At 40.5% G+C, this 19,980-nt stretch overlaps 2 protein-coding genes across 2 annotated transcripts; both read left to right on the plus strand.

Annotated features, from left to right (window-relative positions):
* Window positions 1–1,604: 1,604 nt before the first annotated feature.
* On the plus strand, window positions 1,605–13,040 carry mki67 (marker of proliferation Ki-67). The gene is made up of 16 exons (XM_067575522.1): window positions 1,605–1,795; window positions 2,252–2,354; window positions 2,845–2,926; window positions 3,204–3,319; window positions 4,256–4,325; window positions 4,445–4,520; window positions 5,051–5,662; window positions 5,803–6,035; window positions 6,137–6,893; window positions 7,127–7,242; window positions 7,343–7,520; window positions 7,627–7,770; window positions 7,930–8,858; window positions 9,443–9,497; window positions 9,875–10,606; window positions 10,800–13,040. Exons 2-16 carry the CDS (start codon window positions 2,266–2,268, stop codon window positions 12,566–12,568), a joined length of 5,958 nt encoding a protein of 1,985 aa, XP_067431623.1. The 5' UTR covers window positions 1,605–1,795; window positions 2,252–2,265; the 3' UTR covers window positions 12,569–13,040.
* Window positions 13,041–13,662: 622 nt separating this feature from the next.
* Window positions 13,663–19,505, plus strand: tut1 (terminal uridylyl transferase 1, U6 snRNA-specific). The gene is made up of 10 exons (XM_067575523.1): window positions 13,663–13,898; window positions 14,460–14,650; window positions 14,829–15,035; window positions 15,351–15,465; window positions 15,575–15,702; window positions 15,908–16,134; window positions 16,251–16,360; window positions 17,128–17,250; window positions 17,654–17,746; window positions 17,928–19,505. The coding sequence occupies exons 1-10, from the start codon at window positions 13,823–13,825 to the stop codon at window positions 19,061–19,063; spliced, it is 2,406 nt and encodes an 801-aa protein (XP_067431624.1). The 5' UTR covers window positions 13,663–13,822; the 3' UTR covers window positions 19,064–19,505.
* The last annotated feature ends 475 nt before the right edge of the window (window positions 19,506–19,980 follow it).

A 19,980-nucleotide genomic window follows, 5' to 3' on the forward strand; every position in this document is an offset into this window, starting at 1 on the left:
CTTTCTTGATACAGCCAATTTCATCATCAATATTATCATCATTATTATTAATAAAGTGAAAACAATAAAGTGAAACAATGTAACTACTTGGTCTTGGCCCTACTTGGCCTGGTTTGACTAGTAGCAGGACTGCAATATGTAGTTTGCTAACAAGCTTTGGGTCGATATTGTTGTGCAACTGACATTACTGAGTGAGTTTGCTGACCTACTATGTTTTAGCAATTACCATTAGCCAGTAACTGTCATTTGTGGCCACAGTGGTTGCTGTTCAGCAAAATCTACATAAGCATATGTAGCAAATAAGAGTACAATGTTTGGAGGGAAATTACATAAACCAGAGACTGATTGATGGTGTGCATTAGGCTCAAGTAGACAAATCCTTACTTAAAGCATATAATGGATCACTTCCAAACTAAGCAGTTGGCACACCTAGTCTGACAACCACTGTCTCCTCTTTCTCCCTGGCATAGTGAAGTAACATAAGAATCATACTGGCACTGAAACAAGCATGTATTGCACAAATGATTATTAGAACTGAATGATTCCTTTTTCCCATGAGTCATCTATCAACAGATTTATTTGTCGTTAGCATGGGACTATAAACCTTTTTCCAGCAGACATTTTGACATGTTATAACAGAAAAAACACAGGTGTAACCAATAATTTTAATGATGGGCTCTGTGACATTTAGCTGTCTCAGCATGCCAAGTCAATAAGCCATCCGGCATTATGGCACATAATAATTGCGGAACTTGGACACCTAAATGAACTGCAGCCATTATAAATATTAATTTCACCTGCACTTTTCCTTATATGAGATGCCAAAATGACTTTTGTGAAAAAAGTCAAACAGAGCACTATAAATAATGGGTCATCAATGCTATGATATCATATCAAGTATGTATTATATAGAATGAATACATCAATGAATGTTAAACCTTTAACTGATATTCTTTATCTAGCAGCAGTGGCTTTCTGGATAGATAGATAGATAGATAGATAGATAGATAGATAGATAGATAGATAGATAGATACAATAACTAAATAGACTAACTCAAATATATTTAAAATATATATATATATATATATATATATATATATATATATATATATATATATATATATATATGTATATAACAGTTTAGACAGACAGTACTTTAAAGATGACTATAATATGAATCTGAAATACAAATATTATACTTATCATTATTATAATTAGTTAGCTTAAAAATAAAAAACTAAATTTCAACACGGCAACATGCGACATGATCGTCTGGCTTTGAAAAAGCACCGTACTATGCCCCGCCCTCTTACCGAGTTGTGACGTTTCAACCAATCACAATCCTTCGCGCGGAATTTCAAACATTTTCAAATCACTATCCCATTACTGAGGTGGGATTGTTCCGCCAAATTCATAAACAAAATAGTCCCTTTAATATAAATAGAAATTAATTTTGATTCAGACAATCAAATACAACTTTTGAAATGTAGTAATATAACAGTCTACATATACCGTGCTACCAAAACGTGAGTTTATGTTTTATATATATACTTTAATTACTATATTTGTGCAATTCCGCGGAGTGATACTGCAGCCTTACTCTGGAAGAGAAGCGAGACGATAAGGGAAGGCTGTTCATTAAGGTAGCTTACGTTAGCCGTTAGACGTATGTAGTCCTTCTACATTACTTGTAGTTTGATATGATATTAACGTTTTAGTAAAATTAATCTTTGCTACATCCGGTTGAAGTATATGGATTGCCAGAAGTCGACGTGTCTTTGAACGGAGTTCCAGGTAAGCCTACAACGCTTAAAATAATGTTTTTTAGCCAATCCTCGCGACATAAGCTTGACATGTTTCATTGTATCATGTTTTGTGGAGTAATCGCTAATTTTACTTTAAATACAACGTTATCTCCGACAAGACAAGCGTTAACTATCGAGGCGAAACTGCACGTGGGATGACGCCGTATTTTAAATATTTTAACTGGCTGCAACAACGGCTGGATGATGTTCGTAGCGACGATGATGTCGAATTCAATTAACTTAAATAATGTTGAAAAGTGTTAGTGTTATATCACCAATTACTAATTAAACACAGTTAAGCAAAGTAGTTTTGTCGCACACATCTCTCCTTCGAGTGTGTTGCATGTCTCTGAGAGGCTTCTTTTAACGTTTAAATGCAATCTTAAGTATAACAATTCACGTTAACTTGTTTAGCTTTTGACACTTTTGTTTGCTAACTTTCTAGGTAACGTTACGAGAATGCCATTACATGGAAAAATTGTCGTGGTTAAGAGGAGTGGAGTGGATGGGACTGAATTTCCTCTTACTGCATCATGCCTATTTGGAAGGTGAGATCAAAAATGAAAATACATGTGGTGGATATAACTTAAACGTTTCTTTGCCGTGTCATATTTTCAGATTAAATCCCTTCTCTCTTGATGACAGGACAATGTAATCTTGATTGCACCAGCTTTGATTTATTAAATGTGACACACCTCTAGCAAATTTTATGTCAACTTAAACACTTGTATCAATGTGTGGCCTCATGTTGAGGTTGACAGGCCCTATATAAACCACTTGGTTTGGAGGCGGGCCGTGTGTTGCTGACGTCAGAATTTTTAAATGCATGTCTGCAGCTGTTACTGCATGAAGTTCAACTGACTCCATATTGTATATCAAGCCTCCAGTTCACTAGTTCACTGTACTTTTGGACAATGGAACATTCTATTTACTAATCATGAACAAGAAGCACTTACACATTAACCTAGTAACATCGAACTTAGGGTGTTGCTAAATTGTTCCTTTTGTTAACACATTTGTTTCTTTGTGATGTTACAGGAAGCCTACCTGTGATATTCGTATTCAGCTTCCTCAAGTCTCCAAGGAGCATTGCAGAATTGACTTCAATGAAAATAAAGAGGTAATGCAACACATACTGAACATGCACACATTAACTTGTCAGTGTTTCAACTTTACAGGATAGCAGGGATAATCAGGAACTACTATTGAATAGTCACAATAATGTCTTCATATTTTGATCATCACAATGTTAATTTTGTAGATCTCACTGCTAAATTGCTTAAAATTGACTGGGAAATCCTGACCTGGATGGAAATATAAGCCTAGCTTACACTGGTATTCTGCTCTGAGCTTATTTGAAAGACTGTTTGATATGATTTTTGTTTTGTCTCTCCTAGGTTATATTGACAAATCTGAGCTCAGTGAATCCAACCTGTGTCAATGGAGAGGCTTTACAGCAGTCAGAGCGTTTGAAGCATGGAGATGTGATAACCATTATTGACCGTTCTTTCAGGTGCGTCTTGCAAAGATTTTGGACTGGGTGTTCTGTGGTTATAAAGGGACTTTTTTAGTCTTCTTGTTAGTATTGATTGACCTTTGTCTTTTCCAAAAAAATCACAAAATTAAGGGGGTGGTATTATCTGTATTTGCCCATATGACCCTCAAGTGCATGGATTGTTGGATATTACTTCCTCTTACTTTGATCATCCACTCACTTCACTGAAAGACTATCATAATATGCTTCCACCAGAGCCCACATCATTTCCACATCTGTAAACGAAGTTCCACTGAAATATTATGCTCAACAGCTGAAAATGCTGTTTGTTTCCAACCTTAATATAAAGTAAAAATAAGTTTTACAGTTACCTGTAATGGCCTCATATGTACCACGTTTGTTTTTGACGGTTTCAGCTCTCCACATACTCTCATATGCTGCCAAGTGCATATGAAGAGGGACATTTGATCCAAGTACAGACAATGTATGTAAAGATGCAGTGTGTAGGATTTGAATGCCTCCCCTCCCCTAACAAGCGTGTAGGATAACCTATGGTGGCTATGAAAAACACAAAAGGTCCTCTGTAGAGCCGGTGTTTGGTTTGTCGGTTCTGGACTACTGTAGAAATATGGCAGGCTCTGTGGAAGAGGACCACAGAGCCTCAGAGGCTCATTCTAAAATGACGAAAACACAACAATTCTTATTTTCGGGTGATTATAATCTAATTAAAATTGAATATAATAATATTAAATATAATTGAATATTATATTCCATTTCTGTCAAGTCTTTTCCTCTCGATGCCACTAAATTCAACACACCGCACCTTTTTAAAGAACTCTTAATACCAAGTTATAATGGAAAATGCATGGTCCCAGATGATGGTTTTTTTGTTTGGTTTCTTTTTTTGACAGAAATAAATGAAATCTTACTTTTTGTTGCTTGTTGTCATTTCAGGTTCGAGTATCCTCCACCACCCACACCAAAGAAGAGGTCTTCCATTGGAGGCAAAACTGAAACCCTCAAAGTAATTTACTCACTATTTGTCTTTGATGACAGCAGCATTGCAGTCAGCCCAAAACCCTACATTTGTCTACACTCCTGATGAATCGGATTGTTGTGTTAATGAAAGTATCTTATGTCTAGGTTCTGCAAGATCAGCATGTAGGGGACACAGTCGCTATTGAAAAAGGAGAAAAGAGGATCTCTGAAGTGTCCATAGGTGAGATTGTTTGATTGAGGTTATTCTGAAATTGCAGTTTGAGTGCTTCTTATTTGAATATGACAGCTGTTGATTGGTTGAATCACTTAGAAACATTGAAAATATATAACGGAGATCCATGTCAGTAAAACTGAAGATAGTGCTGCACAAATAACATAGTCAACAGTGAAAAGTATTACGTACTGTATGGTACTTCAGTGCATCATCCATTTGATCAAATGTGTTTGAAATTTAAAGCAATAATTTCCATCTACATTTTTAGAGGTAAGAAAATGGATTTGAGGAACCATTTCACCAAAGCACACTATCAAACAGACCTTTGCCATATACAAGTTCTTACTAACAAGTAGTTACATTTGTATGTAGCCTGGTCTAAAACAATTGACAAGTAAAATAATTTTTGGTGCAGACCTACTAACACTCTCCAACCAGATCACATCAGTTGAAATAAGATTTGGTGCATATTAAAAAGTGATGGATAATTGTATTTGCCTTCTTTCTAAACTTCTCATTTTTGTGCACACTTTAAGACCCTCATCTGAAAGATGGAACCAACCATGAAAACATCCAGCGAGCCATCGAGAAAACTGTGGAGGTGGAGTCCAAGGAGGATGATGGCCTGCTGCAAAGCAAGACCACTTCCCCCTTCAGTGATCTGTATCAAATGATCAAAAAATCTCTTGATGTCAAGACCCCTCGGAAATCCTCCAGCAGTAAGTTTCAGACGCCTGCCTCGAAGATTTGCACTCCAAAATGTGGGACAGTCGAGAAAAATGGTGAAAAACCTGCCATTTCCACAGAAGACACCCCCAAGAAGGATAAAGCTAATGTCTCTCTTGGAGCTGATGAAACTAATGGGGAGGCTCAAAGTATAAGTAATGGGACCCCAAAGTCTGTTAAGAAGCAGAGGAGGTCCTCTCAGGTTCCTGCTGCTGAGATGGCTAGACCTGTAGTTGAAGAAGTGGAACATGCCAAGTCTGAAGCAGTTTCACCACAGAAGAGACGCAGTGCAACTCCCCAGAGGTCTACTATCAGTGAAGTTATTGAACAAATTTCTGCCCAAACAACCAAGTCCCCTATGAGAAGGAGGAGCAAGGAGGCCACACCAGCTAAGGAACAAGAGAAGGCAAAGCCTGAAAAAGGTAATGAACACTGGACAGTACTGTTTGTTTTTTATTTAAGAGTGTTGACTGATTTACAGTAATAATTCAAGCGTATTTGTTTAAGATATTTTTGATAGATTGTGACTCATGTACAATTTTGTTTTTGATTCACTTCTTAGTGGAAGAGCCGTCCAAAAAACGCAAAAGTGGAGAACTGGCAACTGACTTGCCCAAACCACAAATGAAGAAGAAACGAGTTTCCTTTGGAGGTTACCTGAGTCCTGAGTTATTTGACAAAAAACTGCCTCCTGACTCTCCATTACGCAAGGGGGCCACTCCACGGAGAAGCTTGTGTCTCCCCAAACCCAAACAATCTCTCCTTAGACGAGCATCAGTCATTGGCTTGCTCAAGGTAAGACTCAAGTGAATGATGATGACTAAAGTAGTTAGACCTAACATTATAATTGTTGTCTATCATATAATATTATTTAAAATGGATCTTGATTTTCATAGGAGTTTGAGCAAGAGTATGCAGATAGTTCTGCAAACATGACTCCATCACCGAAGAAGAAGAAGAATGCTTCTCCTAAGACTCCAACACCTGGAAAGAAATCACCAAAATCTAGGTCCCCTTCTCCCAAGGCTGCATCACCTGCAAAGAAGTCACCAAAATCAAATGCCTCCTCTCCCAAGGCTCAGTCACCTGCAAAGAAATCGCCAAAACCCAGGACCCCTTCTCCAAAGGCTCCAACACCAGCAAAGAATTCCCCCAAATCAAAGACCTCCTCTCCCAAGGCTCAGTCACCTGGAAAGAAATCACCAAATTCCAAGAGTGCATCCCCTGCTAGGGGAAGGTCTCCCTCCAAAACCAAATTGGAGACTCCTACAGCAAATGAACAGCCCAAAACCCCGCGCAGGTCTTCAACCCCAGGTCAGGTGGCTTGTAAAGAAACTCCCACTGGTAAGAGAAGGTCAAGCCTTACCCCTCAGGAAAATACTGCCACTGTTGTAACACCAGCAAAAACCCCTTTGAACTCACAAGCCAACACCCCCACTGTGCAAGGGCGATTCTCTGTGTCACGCATCAACACCCCATCACCAGTTGCAGAAGATGCTGTTATGGACCCAGTGCCTTCAGTCACTGTAACCCCTAAAATACCCCTGAGGAGAAAGAGCATGAAGAGCACCTCACGGAAGACTCCAAGCATGGCAAAGAGCGCTGTAAAAGTAATGCACAGAAGAAGTGGCATTTCACGGGCATCTATGAAAGGTATGTTGGACCCTGAAATTTGTTATCTCTTGTACAGGCAGGCAAAGAAGCTTAAGTCAAACATCTAGTTTTTTTTCACTAAAAGTATACTTGGTCCATTTCAAATCTGGCCAGTATGAAGTAGAATTAGGCATAATAATAAAAGTGTTATAGATGACAAAAACCATTTGATAATCAAGTTTACCATTCAGTTGAGTTAATTTTGTGTTTTATTTTTATTTTTCTCCTTCCAGCCTTAAATTCCTGGGCAGATATTGTCAAGTTTGGGCAAACCAAGGTCCAAGTGGCTGCTCCAGCTAAGCAAATGGTCAACAAAAAGACTAAAAAGAAGATTGTATCCAAACCACAGGTAAAGTAAGATACTGTAACAACTGCGGGGTACTACTACTTATATCTTGTGGTGCAAACATCCTTAAAAACTGCCATGTTTGTTTTTCTTAATCTCTCAGACCCCTGCAAGAAAACTGATCAGCCATGTCAGCACCGGTCATGCAGATTCACCTGTTACCATTCTGGTGGGCAGAGCTCACAAACAAAAGGTTGTACATCCAACTGGTAATGCACCAAGAGTGGTCACCAATACTGCACTCTTTAAAAAGAACATGAAAATGGATGAGGACTTGTCTGGTAATTACTTTTTTCCATTCCAACAACAAGAAACATATCTCTTTAGTATTGTATTTTGGACTTTGTTCAGTAATGTACCTGCTAATGTTGTGTGTTGTGGTTTCAGGAATTTCTGAAATGTTTAAAACACCTGCAAATGAAAGGAAGAGGAGATCTGTAATAAATGAGAACAGTGCCACCAAGACCCCAGTGGGAAGTCTGACTACATCTGTAGTAGAACCATCAGTGTTGAACACACCAGAGGAGCTAGGTGAGTGTATGGTGTTACTGTTAGAGAACTAATGCATGAAATTTGTAGTCAACATAAAAACTAATATTAAGGAGTTTGTGAAATTAATTCTTTTGGCCATTAAATCAGTATAAACTAATGATATTATATAGTATAATGAACTGAAGTGACTATTTACAGATGAAATGATGGTGTCTCCACTGAGTGTTGCATCTACAGTCAAAGGAAGAAGATACAACAGTGAGGCTGTCCAACGCCTCCTTAATGGAAATCAAGAATCTAGCTTTGTCAGTGACACTTCTGCCCTGGATATTCACACTGATGATTCAGGTGAACAGCAGTGCACAGATTTGAAGACCATCTCTGTAACAACTCCCAAACAGAAGCCAGAACTACCAGAGTGTCTCACAGGAGTTAAGAGGATCATGAAGACCCCAAGACAGAAAGCTGAACCTGTAGAAGACATCAGAGGGAAAGTTCTGAAAACACCTAAACAGAAACCTGAACAACAGGAGTGTCTCACTGGAGTGAAGAGGATCATGAAGACCCCAAGACAGAAAGCTGAACCTGTGGAGGACATTAGAGGGAAACTTCTGAAAACACCTAAACAGAAGCCTGAACAACAGGAGTGTCTCACTGGAGTGAAGAGGATCATGAAGACCCCAGAACAGGAGGCTGAACCTCTTGAAGACATACAAGGAGAACTTCTGAAAACTCCCACAGCTGCAGAAGTTGCTGATGTGACTTTTGATGTTGTTAAGGAACTGGAGACAGCAGCATACGTGGAAGAATCCGAAAACCTATCTGAAATGGAAGACATGAAAACTCCAAACCTCAAGAGCTCCCCATTGGTTTGCCTCTCTGGTATCAAGAAGGTGATGAAAACGCCCAGGGAGAAAAGTGCTCCAGTTGAAGATATGCTTGGCATTGAGAGGCTCATGAAAACTCCCAAAGAAAAAGGTGAACCTGTTGAGAACAGCTTTGGTATCAAGAGACTCATGAAGTCACCCAGACTGAAGGGTAACGCTCCTGTGGAAGACTTTGAAGGACTTCAAGAGCTCATGGAGGAGCCACTGACTGCTCTCACAGAACCAATGGAAACAACTGAGGTAATGAAGAAGCATCAACCTTTTCAATATCTTATTGTAAGGATAATCATTGTAATCATGCAGTCGATGGCTGCAATGTGGATTCAGTTTTTAATTAATTACATTGATTGACCACTTGAGAGAAAAGAGAAGCTTACAATAGACAGGTAGTGTGATCTAGTCTACCACATGATGGGGCAAACCAAACCAATGAACTAAAGACTGCAAAATGATTAGTGGATTGAAAATATTAGCAACTTGCATAACAGGAAGTCATTTGATTCAATATTAATAACACAAATATTGCGTAATAGAGCTTATCATGAGTGTTGGGCACAGTTAAGCAAGCTGTATTTGCTCAACTTTTATCATTTCATTGAAATAACACATTTAGACTTGTTAACACATTTTTAAGAGACCAAAACCACAAGAATTATCTTATAATTGCCCTAATATTGTCTGTGTAGCCACAGACTGACATAGTAAAATAACACAAAACTTCACCGTTTTAAGAGACATCCCTGCTAATCATGTGTCTGCAAGGGTTTCTTTTATTTCAAAGGGAGTGCTCATTCTCATTCATTGTTTTTGTCTATTTTTAACAGGTTGATGGGCCATCAGATGTGATCCTTGATGTCCCTCAAGTTGACATGGCCAAGGGTAAGATTTCTAATGTTTAATTAATTTTATGTTAAAAAAAAAAATACTTGAAATGAGAATATTGTTGTACAGAACATGTAATTTAAGAGATTTGTTTACAAAACTGTAAGATTTTGCATTGATGTATCAATGTGTCTGAACCACAGCGCATAACACCTGAACACAAAACACATACTGACTACTGAACTCACTCCATAAGTTAATGAAGGTTTGCAGTGGCTTCAGTCCATATTTATATGATCTTTGTCTGTGGAATTGTCAGTGATCTATGTTGCAAAAATATATTTGCAAAACATGTCTGAAACCTGATGTAAGTATTTTCAACAGCCAAAAAAAAAAGAAAAGCTGACTTATCTTTGTTGTCCATCTTTTTTAAGGAGATGTGAATGAAGTTGTGTGCACCCAGTTGGAGGTGCCCAGTGTACATAACGCAAATGAATCATCAGATGCCAAGGAAACTATCCCACCGGCAGCTGTAGAGAAGTTACCAGAAGAACAACTTAAAACTGAGACAGCTACATCCGAAGTTACGGAACTGGACACAATCGCCACTGATCCTGATGATCAGAAGAAACCTACTCGAGGCAGAAGGGCAACAACAATTGAATCTAAAGCAGCTGAGAATAAACAGGAGGCCACAAAACATTCTGAAGATCCTGTTGTCCTTGCTCCAGTCAGAGGAAGAAGAGGGAAGAAAACCGAGTCAACTGCACCAACCGCTGTTAGACAAACTACAAGAAACAGAAACGCAAAGTCCACTGAAAGCAAGGATGCTGAGCTCATACAGGAAGAAAGTGCCTCTCTGCCTTCCAAAGTCGCTCTTAAGCCTAAAAGAGGAAGAAATGCCAAAAAAGCTTCTGATGATCAAGCTGAAATGGTCCAAGAGGTTGCCACTGAAACCGAAATGGTGCCAGAACCTGAGAGTGAACAGACTCCCCCAGTTGATGTCAACCACGCTGCAGATGACAGTGAAGCACCACTGGAAAAAGCTGTTGTGAAGCCCAAGCGAGGAAGAAAAACGAAACAAGAATCTGAACAATCTCAATCGGTGCCAGAGCAGCAAGATGTGCCCTCTACTCAAGATGTTCTCCAAGCTGACAAGGCAAAAGGTATGTGATCTTTCACGTTTGTGTTACTGTAGATCCTCCAGAGTGTTAATACTATTTCTGACCCCATGCAACTTGTGTAAATGTGAGGGAATATGTTTCCTGAGAGAATTAAGAAGTATAACTTAACTAAGTCAGTTATTTGCTAGTTGAATGCTGAGCCACATTTCTCATTTGTTTTCTCCTTTTATTTTAGAAGTGGATGCAAAGGAAGTCAGTAGTGACCAGCTGGAGGTGGCGCCCATTGAAAGTGATGAAAGTAAATCATCAGATGCCATGGAAACTGTCACACAGGCACCTACAACTGAAAGTTTGCCTGAAGTGGAGATGGCAACTTGCACAGTCACAGAAACCGTCCAGAAGAAACCTGTTCGAGGCAGAAAGGCCAAACTGGTGGAATCTAAAGCAGCTGAAGATAACCAAGAGGCAGCAGAACATTGTGAAGATGCTGTTGACCCTGCTCCAGTCAGAGGAAGAAGAGGGAAGAGAACTACAGCTACTGCACAACCCGCTGTTAGAAAAACTACCAGGGGCAGAAATGCTAAGTCTCAAGAAGGTACTACAGATGATCAACCTGAAATGGTGCCAGAGGAAGCTGTGGAAACAAAACCAGTGACTGAGGTTTCACCGGAAGCTACACCTGACCAAACAGCAACAAATGCCAGTCAAGAAGAAAACAAGTCTCCACCCCCTGAAAAGGAAGCTGTGTCGAAGCCCAGCAGGGGGAGAAGAGCTAAACCCACACCTGTCGAACCACCTCAATCAGAGCCAGAAGTGAGTGAACAGCCCGAACAGCCTGTTCCCACTGTTGGAAAATCAAGAAGAGGGAGAAAGAGAAACCCTGATACTGTTGAACAAAATGAGGTGGTTGAAGACACAGTTGTTGCTGTGGAAACCAAGCAGCCGTCCCAACCTCCTGTCAGGGCTAAGAGGGGAAGAAATGCCAAACATGAAGAAGAAAAGGTAGAGGATGATGGCAAGACTACCTCAGTAGAGACTAAGTCCCAGGAGCCAATTAAAAAATCGAGGAGAACCAGAAAGGCTGAGCAAGACCACGTAGAAGCACATGAAGAAGTCCAAACGGTTGAAACTCTTGTCCCAGTGGAGGCTGAAGTTCCACTTGCTACTGAACCAGTGAAGATGAATGAACAAGCGACCGTGGCTGCAAAACCCGGGCGAGGAGGGCAAAAAGCAAAACAAAACGCTGAGAGCGTAACCCCTGTTGAATCCACTGAGACCCAAGAGGTACCTGTTGTCAGCACCACAGACAAACCCAAGCGGGGTAGGAGGGTAAAACAAGTTGCTGAAGAGGTTAACATCACTGCTGAAGTACCAGAGGAAAAACCTGACCATGAGCTGGAGACCGAGGAGAAGCAGCAAAATGTTGAGTCAAATGCTGCTGTCGTTAAAACTAGTAGGGCAACAGGGGCGAAAACTTCTGCGAAAAATGAGATTTCACAAGCCGTTCCAGCCAAGCGAGCACGTCGCGGTGCAGCCCCTACCACTGAGGAGACCAAAACAGAAGAGTCTGCTCCGATTTCAGTAGAACCGGCCAAAAAGGGAAGACGGGCAGCAGCAAAACCCACACAGCTCACTGAAGATTCAAGCAATGCTGTTGTGGAAGACACAAAAACGTCCAAAAAATCCGTCAAGTGGCAAGGAGATTTGAAAGTCTATGATATAACGCCTGTAAAGGCAGTTCGCGGCAGGAAGTCCAAACTTGGCGGCCAAGATGATGCTGAAAGCAACAAGATATCACAGGATGCCGACAAAACTGAAGAGAAGGATCTCTCAGATAAAGTTGTTGAATCTCAGCCCGCCAAGAGAGCCAGACGAGGGGCAAAGGTCGCTGATGTAACCACTGAGTCCACAAGCACAGTAAAGCCTAAGAAAGGTGATACCGTGCAGGCTGCTGAAGCCGAGACACAGCCAAAAACCAGAAGAGGAAGATCAGCAAAGAAATGAGCATTTGTATATATTCTTAATCATAATGGATTTTTCCCTTAAAAAGCCTTTTTGTATGTGTTGTTTTTAGACTGTAATGGGTTTTAGCAAGTAGTTTTATAGACTGAAAATTAAGCACTGCTTTTTTTCTTTTCAATACAGCAGGGAATTTTGTCTTAACCATTTATTTTTTTGAGAAGTTGTATGTTTTTCATTACAGATATTGCTGATATTTTATGCTGAAAAAAGTGGTTATTAAATTTGTTTTGTACAATGGAAAAATGTCTCTGAATTTTTTTCGATGCTATCTATTAAGGGTGTGTATCCACATGTGGTGCTAAAATGTCTGGGGTAATAATTAGCCAAATGGCCTATATACAGTTTTTATGTGACTGGGATCCATCATTTTCATGCATTTGTCAGTTGCAGAAAGTGCTGGAGGATGAGATACTCAGAAGTCAAATGACATAACATTAAATGTTATGTCATTTGTTGTTGGTGCAGCTGTGATTTTATATGCAAAAGGAAAAATAAAATTGTTTTGTTCCTTGCACATAAAAGGCATCATCTTTCTAGGGGGGCTGAGCAAAGTAGTAAGGCAGGCATGTGTAAACTGGTAAATGGAGTGTGAGGTTAAAGGGAAAGTCTTTACCTAATTTTAACCAACCAAGGGAATACTGCTGTCAATGCCCTTCACATATAATGTGGAACAATACATCTTATTAGAAGTAATCAAACATAAACACTTAACATTTATTCTTAATCATCCAGTGTTACAGGTTATTACAGTAAAGTATTTACCACTGGAAAGATCTCATTGCTTGGATATTACAAAATATCTTTTTAGATCTTTGTAGAACACCAGAATTCAGAAATATGAGAATCGAATAGCCGCAAATTGAATAATAAAAAGTGTCTATAATCAATGAGCCGAAAGGTGAGCAGACAAAATGTCACCAATGTAAACAGATTAAACTTGGCCATGGTGTAGTTGACAGGCAGCACAGAATTGACAAATGTTTGCCAGGATGTCTGAATCCCGTCATTACACAATTTGCAGCATAAATAATTAAAACCAAGGTTTACCGGAACTTAAAGATAAAACAGGAAAACAACCCGGACAGATTTTCGAGGCGGACTGGAAACAAACGCAGAGCAGACGCTGGAGGGAGATTTGAGCAACGCGTTACAGGGACAGTCGGTCTCAAACTTGACCGACGACTTCACTGGTTGACTTATTTCCTGTTTTATCCATATAATTTCGTTTTTGGCGTTATGGAGTCAGACAGTGACATAAAATCGACGCCGAGAGGTTTTCACTGCACCCTGTGCAAGGTCAACTTACCAAACAGTAAGTAACGTTAGCTAACTTAGCCACATGCGAGTTAGTGAAACTTCCAGTTGATTTCCAGTTACACCACTGTCCTATGACCTTGTAACTTGTCCAAAGCAAGTATCAGGCGCAAAAATCCAGCTAACTTTAAATTATGTAGCGTTAGTTGTTGGAATTCAACGTTACTTCTAAAACTGATACGACTTTGATGTTGTGGCTTCCATGTTTGTACTAAAATTCTGCAGCTGAACGTCAGTGTCATGCGTGGTTGGTACATTTGGCTAATTCTACACTGAAATATCCACAGCTTTGAATGTATTGGATAAATCTATCATGCTTTGCATAGACTAGTCGCCAATAAAACTGTGAACAACACATTGAACGTTGAAAAGATATACACAGCATTGTTAAATGTTGTATTATTGACAATTCACTCTTAAAAACAGCTATATTTCAACCCATATATATGAAGAATACACTTTGTTTAACTTAACATTTATTATCTGCCTGTCTTCTTTCAAGCTATGAATTTTCCAATATTTTTTCCTAAGTCATTAATTCTTATATTTAAATCTGTAGAGCCAAGCTTGGATCAGCATGTGAAAGGGCGGAAACACCAGACGTTGTCCACTGTGCGAAGCACTAGGAAGAGCCAGGAAGAGCACAGTGTGTTTGTCAGCGGCATCAAGCCTGACATCTCTCAGACTGACCTAACTGAGTACTTCCAGCAGTTTGGGCCAGTTACAGATGTTATCATGGATAAAGACAAGGTCAGTTCGCTGCACACCATGAGATACAGCTCATTAAGTGATGTACATAGCCTTGCTGTGTTTGTCTTTACAGTTTGTCACCATACCAAGAGCACTGACAGTCAGTTTCTTCACTGCTTATTGGAGTGTGTCTCATGAACGTGTCCTCTGACTGTGACATGTCACTCTGCACCTACAGGGTGTTTATGCCATCGTGCAGTTCAATGAGACAGACAGCATACAAGCAACCTTGTCCTGTTTAGAGCATCAGATGAAAGGCCTGAAGCTGCGTGTCAAACCCAGAGAAAAGAAGGAGTTCAAGTTGATTCCCAAGAAGAAGAACGACTCGCAGAACCTCCAACAAGTTCTCGACCGTCTCAAACCCCAGCTGTGTCAGCTGCCATCTGTAAGCATAGTATTATCCAATTTATGGCAACTTAAGCCCTACAAGTAATGATTTGGGTTTACAGGATAAAGATGGAAAATTCAGTTGGGTGTAAGGAGCTTCACAACCTGTAGGGGCTGCTAGTGAAGCCTTTTCAGATTCTTAAATATCAATGAAATCCCATATTGCAGTATATCTTAAAATGTACTAACTATAAAGTGATGTTAGTAAATATAAAATAAACTTGCTTAATATTTAAGTAATTATTATTTCTGGAGTATAAGTGTACATTCTGACCACATATTCAAACACAGTCCATCCTCTGTTCTCCTCCAGGTGAATGCACAGATGCAGTACATTGTAGAGCGATGTGAGCTCGGAGAAAATGAAAAGAATGCTCGAGGTTTGTTGGTTCAACTACTGCAAGAGGTTTTCATAGAGTTTTTTCCAGGTGAGCGCTGCAGACGCACAGTTTCTGAAATCTTTCATAATGATAAGTGTGCAAAACATTATTATAGTTTGGCTCTCTCACTGTTTACACCATGTTTGAATGGTTGCAGACAGCCAGATCCTACCGTTTGGTTCATCTGTCAACACTTTTGGCATCCACTCCTGTGACTTAGACCTGTTTCTAGACTTGGAAAACACCAAGGTCTTCCAGGCCCGTGCCAAGTCCACCGCAGAACAGGTCTGACATTTTCACATATACAGTAATTGTGTGTATATATATATGTACAATACAGTTTCCACCTCATACTTGTTGCTCAAAATAAGGTTTTGAATCCACAAAATTCAGAGCCAAAATATTAAATAATGTAAATTCAGAGGGAACTGGCTGTGTATGGATTAGTCACACTTGAATCGTCCTCTTTTTTTTTTTTTTTTTCCTTCAGGCGGGGGAGGGCATGTCAGACGATGGGTGCTCTGAGGACTCCATCCTGTCTGACATTGACCTGTCCTCGGCCTCTCCAGCTGAAGTTCTGGAGCTTGTGGCAGCAATCCTGAGGCGCTGCGTCCCCAGTGTGCACAAAGTCCACGTGGTCAGCAGTGCTCGTTTGCCTGTAGTGAAGTTCCATCACCGGGAGCTCAACCTGCAGGGCGACATCACCATTAACAACAGGTCAGTGGCCCATTTCTTAGGATATTATATAATATACTGTATTGTCCGATACTGTGTAGAATTGAAAGTTTAGAGATGTGAATCACTGAATGGTTTCTATCTGTATCCCTCACTAGACTTGCAGTAAGGAACACCCGCTTCCTGCAGGTGTGTTCAGGGATGGAGGACAGACTGAGGCCTCTGGTGTACACCCTCCGCTATTGGGCCAAACAGAAACAGCTGGCTGGTAAGATAAATGTCTTTCCCCTTAGAGAACATAACATCAATTCACTTTTTGTCATTTTTAAGGGTAAGATTTGTGTGTTTCTGGTTACCTGTGCATTTAGATCATTTCATTTTTTGGTCACTAGATGTCAGTAGAACTTCACTTCTCCCTCTGATCATTTTGGGATCTGCCTGGACATATTGATATGCAGTGCCTTGTAGCGCCTTGTTATGGAAGCCGTAGTTGAAAAAAATAAATCAAAACAGCACAAGTTCATCTCTTTATGGGTTGTAATAGTACAAGCAATGGCTCCTGATGTAATAGGAGTGTTCTTCAGTGTTCTTCATTGAAGAGCACACTAATTACCTTCACTCCTGGGCCATAACTCCTTTATTCCCTTTCATGAGCAGTAGCCTCCACACTACCAGTGCAGCTCTCAAAAAGGCACTTATGCAGCGTGATCAGCGGAGCATGATGGGATCAGTGACATGTAAGGGTGTTGTTGTGATCCAAACTTAAGATTGTGAAGTGACAGCATAGATCAGTGTTGCCAGGTTCCTAAAACCAAGAACCACACAAAGACTCCAAAATTATAGTTTCTTACATTCACACCTGTGCACCTCTTTCTGAGCTTGTAACTATGAATCTGTGTCACAGTTTATTAAATGCTTCATTAATGCCTTTATCTGTTGGCTACCTCCTGTATAGATACTTGCATGGCATTGCAGCAATTATGGTTTAATCCTGTCAAACACACAATCTGTCATTATTTTGATTGTAACGTGTAGGTAATCCCAGTGGTGCCGGACCTCTGCTCAACAACTACGCTCTGTCACTGCTCATCATCTTCTACCTGCAGAACTGTGAGCCTCCTGTTCTTCCCACAGTGAACCAGCTTAAAGACATGGCCTGTAAGTGCTACATCGCTCTTACAACAATGTGTCCTCCAACATGTTGCTCCACATTACCAGTCCAGCTTAGCTGAATAGGTAATGCAACAAATATATTTTGCAGATGATGTGTAATCGAAAGGATAGATGCACTAAAGAAATAGTGTTCAGAGGACTTGTATACTTATTTATGGGAACCTTTGACACTCTGAAATGCAAATGTGGGATCAGAAATACAATTATTTCACTCTTTGTGTCTCTTTAACACAAGGGATGTTACTGGATTTATTCATATTTCCTTGGTAATTTAGATTGTTCCATATAATGAAAAAGCTTTAGCAGGTTAATTTCTGTTTTGCTGCCATTTTGAATCAAACAAACTATTTGTTGACCTTTGTTTAATTATTATTTAATCTCCTTGCAGGTGAGGAGGAAGAGTGTGTGATTGAGGGCTGGAACTGCACCTTCCCCAGTCAGCCTATTGCTGTGCCGCCCAGCAAAAATACCCAGGACCTCTGTAAGTATGAGTAATTCTATTGGGAGGAAAAAAAAAATTCAGTGACATGTTTTTATGTAACCTAGCTTCTTCATAAATTCTAAATATGACCTAATTTAATGTCTCAAATGTGAAGCCCACATCACTACCACAAACCCTAAATGTCTCTCTTACTGTACATATGTACATTGTCTCTATCTAGGCACCCTGCTCGCTGGCTTCTTCTCCTTCTATGCAAAGTTTGATTTTGCAAGTAGCGTTATATCTCTAAGGGAGGGGCGTGCACTCCCAATCACAGACTTCCTCTCAACGAATAAAGGAGAGGAGGCCATGCAAGAGGAACAACGCACCAAGCCTCATCAAACTGGTCCAAGACTGGGCCCCCTAAATCTCTTGGACCCCTTTGAACTTTCCCACAACGTAGCTGGAAACCTGAACGAACGCTCTCATCGCAGCTTTCAGAAGGAGTGCGTGGAGGCTGAGAAGTATTGCCGCAGCCTCCAGTACCAGCGCAAATCCACCAAGGGGAAGTCATGGGGGCTGGTGCGCTTATTCACCCCCCACGGGGAAGTCCCACGCACCAAAACGGAGCAGCTGACCATCAGCATTCCTTTCAAATCGGCATCGCTCCCAGAAGAGCTGCGCAATCAGCTGCACATGGCGGGAGACGGTTTCCGTCTGCTGTGGTTTCAGAAGGTTTGCTCTGCGGTGGAGGAAGTATTCCAAAGTGTACTCAGGTGTCACCTCGCTCCCTCCACAGAAGCCGTCTTTGGCGAGGATTCAGTTGTCGATGCAGCTGAGGAAATGGAAAGTACTTCAGCCTCCCTCAACACATCAATAAATGACAGCTGTGACAGTGTTGAATACCCCGATGAAACCAGCCCTCTGGGTACAGCTGTGGTTGGTGCCAAGAGGCGGCTGTCTGCCGGCAGTGATGACTCTGTGTCACCTCAAGGAAAAAAACCGAGACTGGCAAAAAGGGGCAAGCCCGAGTTCCCTCACTGGATCTGGGTGCAAAAACACATAGTGTGGGCTGGCAGGAGAAAGGTGAGAAGGGAGCTGATCAAAGACACCGACTCAAGGCCAGAGGGCAGCTGTATGGAGCTGGAGTCCCAGGTCACAGCTCACATTGTTGAAAAAGAGCTGGCACTTAAAGACCCACTGAAATTCAAGGTTCAGCCACAGATGATGGGTGAGACAGAAAGCACAAAGGCAGTGCTGAAGTTGGAGCCATTCAGTGACAAGGAAGGAGTTTTTCATGACTTCTTTCATTTCCTGGAAGCTTTCCTACCCAAGATGGTAGAGACATTGCTAGAGAAAGAAGCTGGTAGCAGTTAAAAAGGGACATATTTGAAATATGTCTCCATTAAATCTAAAAGATTTGGGTTCTTTTTTGTTTTGAATCAGAGATTTAATGACTGCAACTTGAATGAACCCTTGAGAGTAGTTCATAAAAGAGCATTACTGTGGCTTTATATTAACCAGCCATCCATAGTAATACTGTATATTAGGTATGGGCTTTTTCAGAGTGTCAAGTTTGTAATTGTTTTCAAATATACTGTATTTTTGTACTTATGTGTTTTGTTTCAAAGTTATATTTCCTGATTAAGCCTTCTTTTATGTTTGAGAGGTGGCTTGGTTTTAGTAAATTTGTTTAAAATAATGCTCTTAAATGATGAAGCTTTGAAGGGAAACATCAATGGCAGATATTTTGTGTAGACAGCATCTAATGGTGTCTTGAAAACAATAAAAAAAATCTTTGTAGAAACACTGCTTCACACCCAGGACTATTGTACATTACTTTGCCTTCAAGCATCATCATCTTATAAAGTAACCTTTTCATAAAGAATTAGTACTTGTAGTTTACATAGTTGCAGCAGTGAGGGGGAATTCAACTTTGGTTCAACTTGTATTGTGGGCCGCCAAAAAGGGGCCGTGTGGAGCTGTTTTCCAGCCGGGTCTTCATTTAAACGACTGAGACAGATGAGAGTAATTACTCAGGCAGGCAGACTGCTTTATTACAGCAGGTCAAGCTGGAGCTGAGGGATGCGCAGGGCTCCCATGTGCTGATTAACATCATTCATCTCACTATTAAAGTGGAATACAGATGGCCAGCAGGTTAGATGGGACTATGGAGGATGGAGAAGGCTTTGATGATGAAGAGGTTTGAGGCAGCTTACTACTTGTTTATCTGATGCTGGTTCACATTACGGATAGAAAAAACAGATAAAACTGTGTTACATGGTCCAAGTACT

This window comes from Thunnus thynnus, chromosome 20 (genome assembly GCF_963924715.1).
Source record: "Thunnus thynnus chromosome 20, fThuThy2.1, whole genome shotgun sequence".
NCBI classification, from domain to species: Eukaryota; Metazoa; Chordata; class Actinopteri; order Scombriformes; family Scombridae; genus Thunnus; species Thunnus thynnus.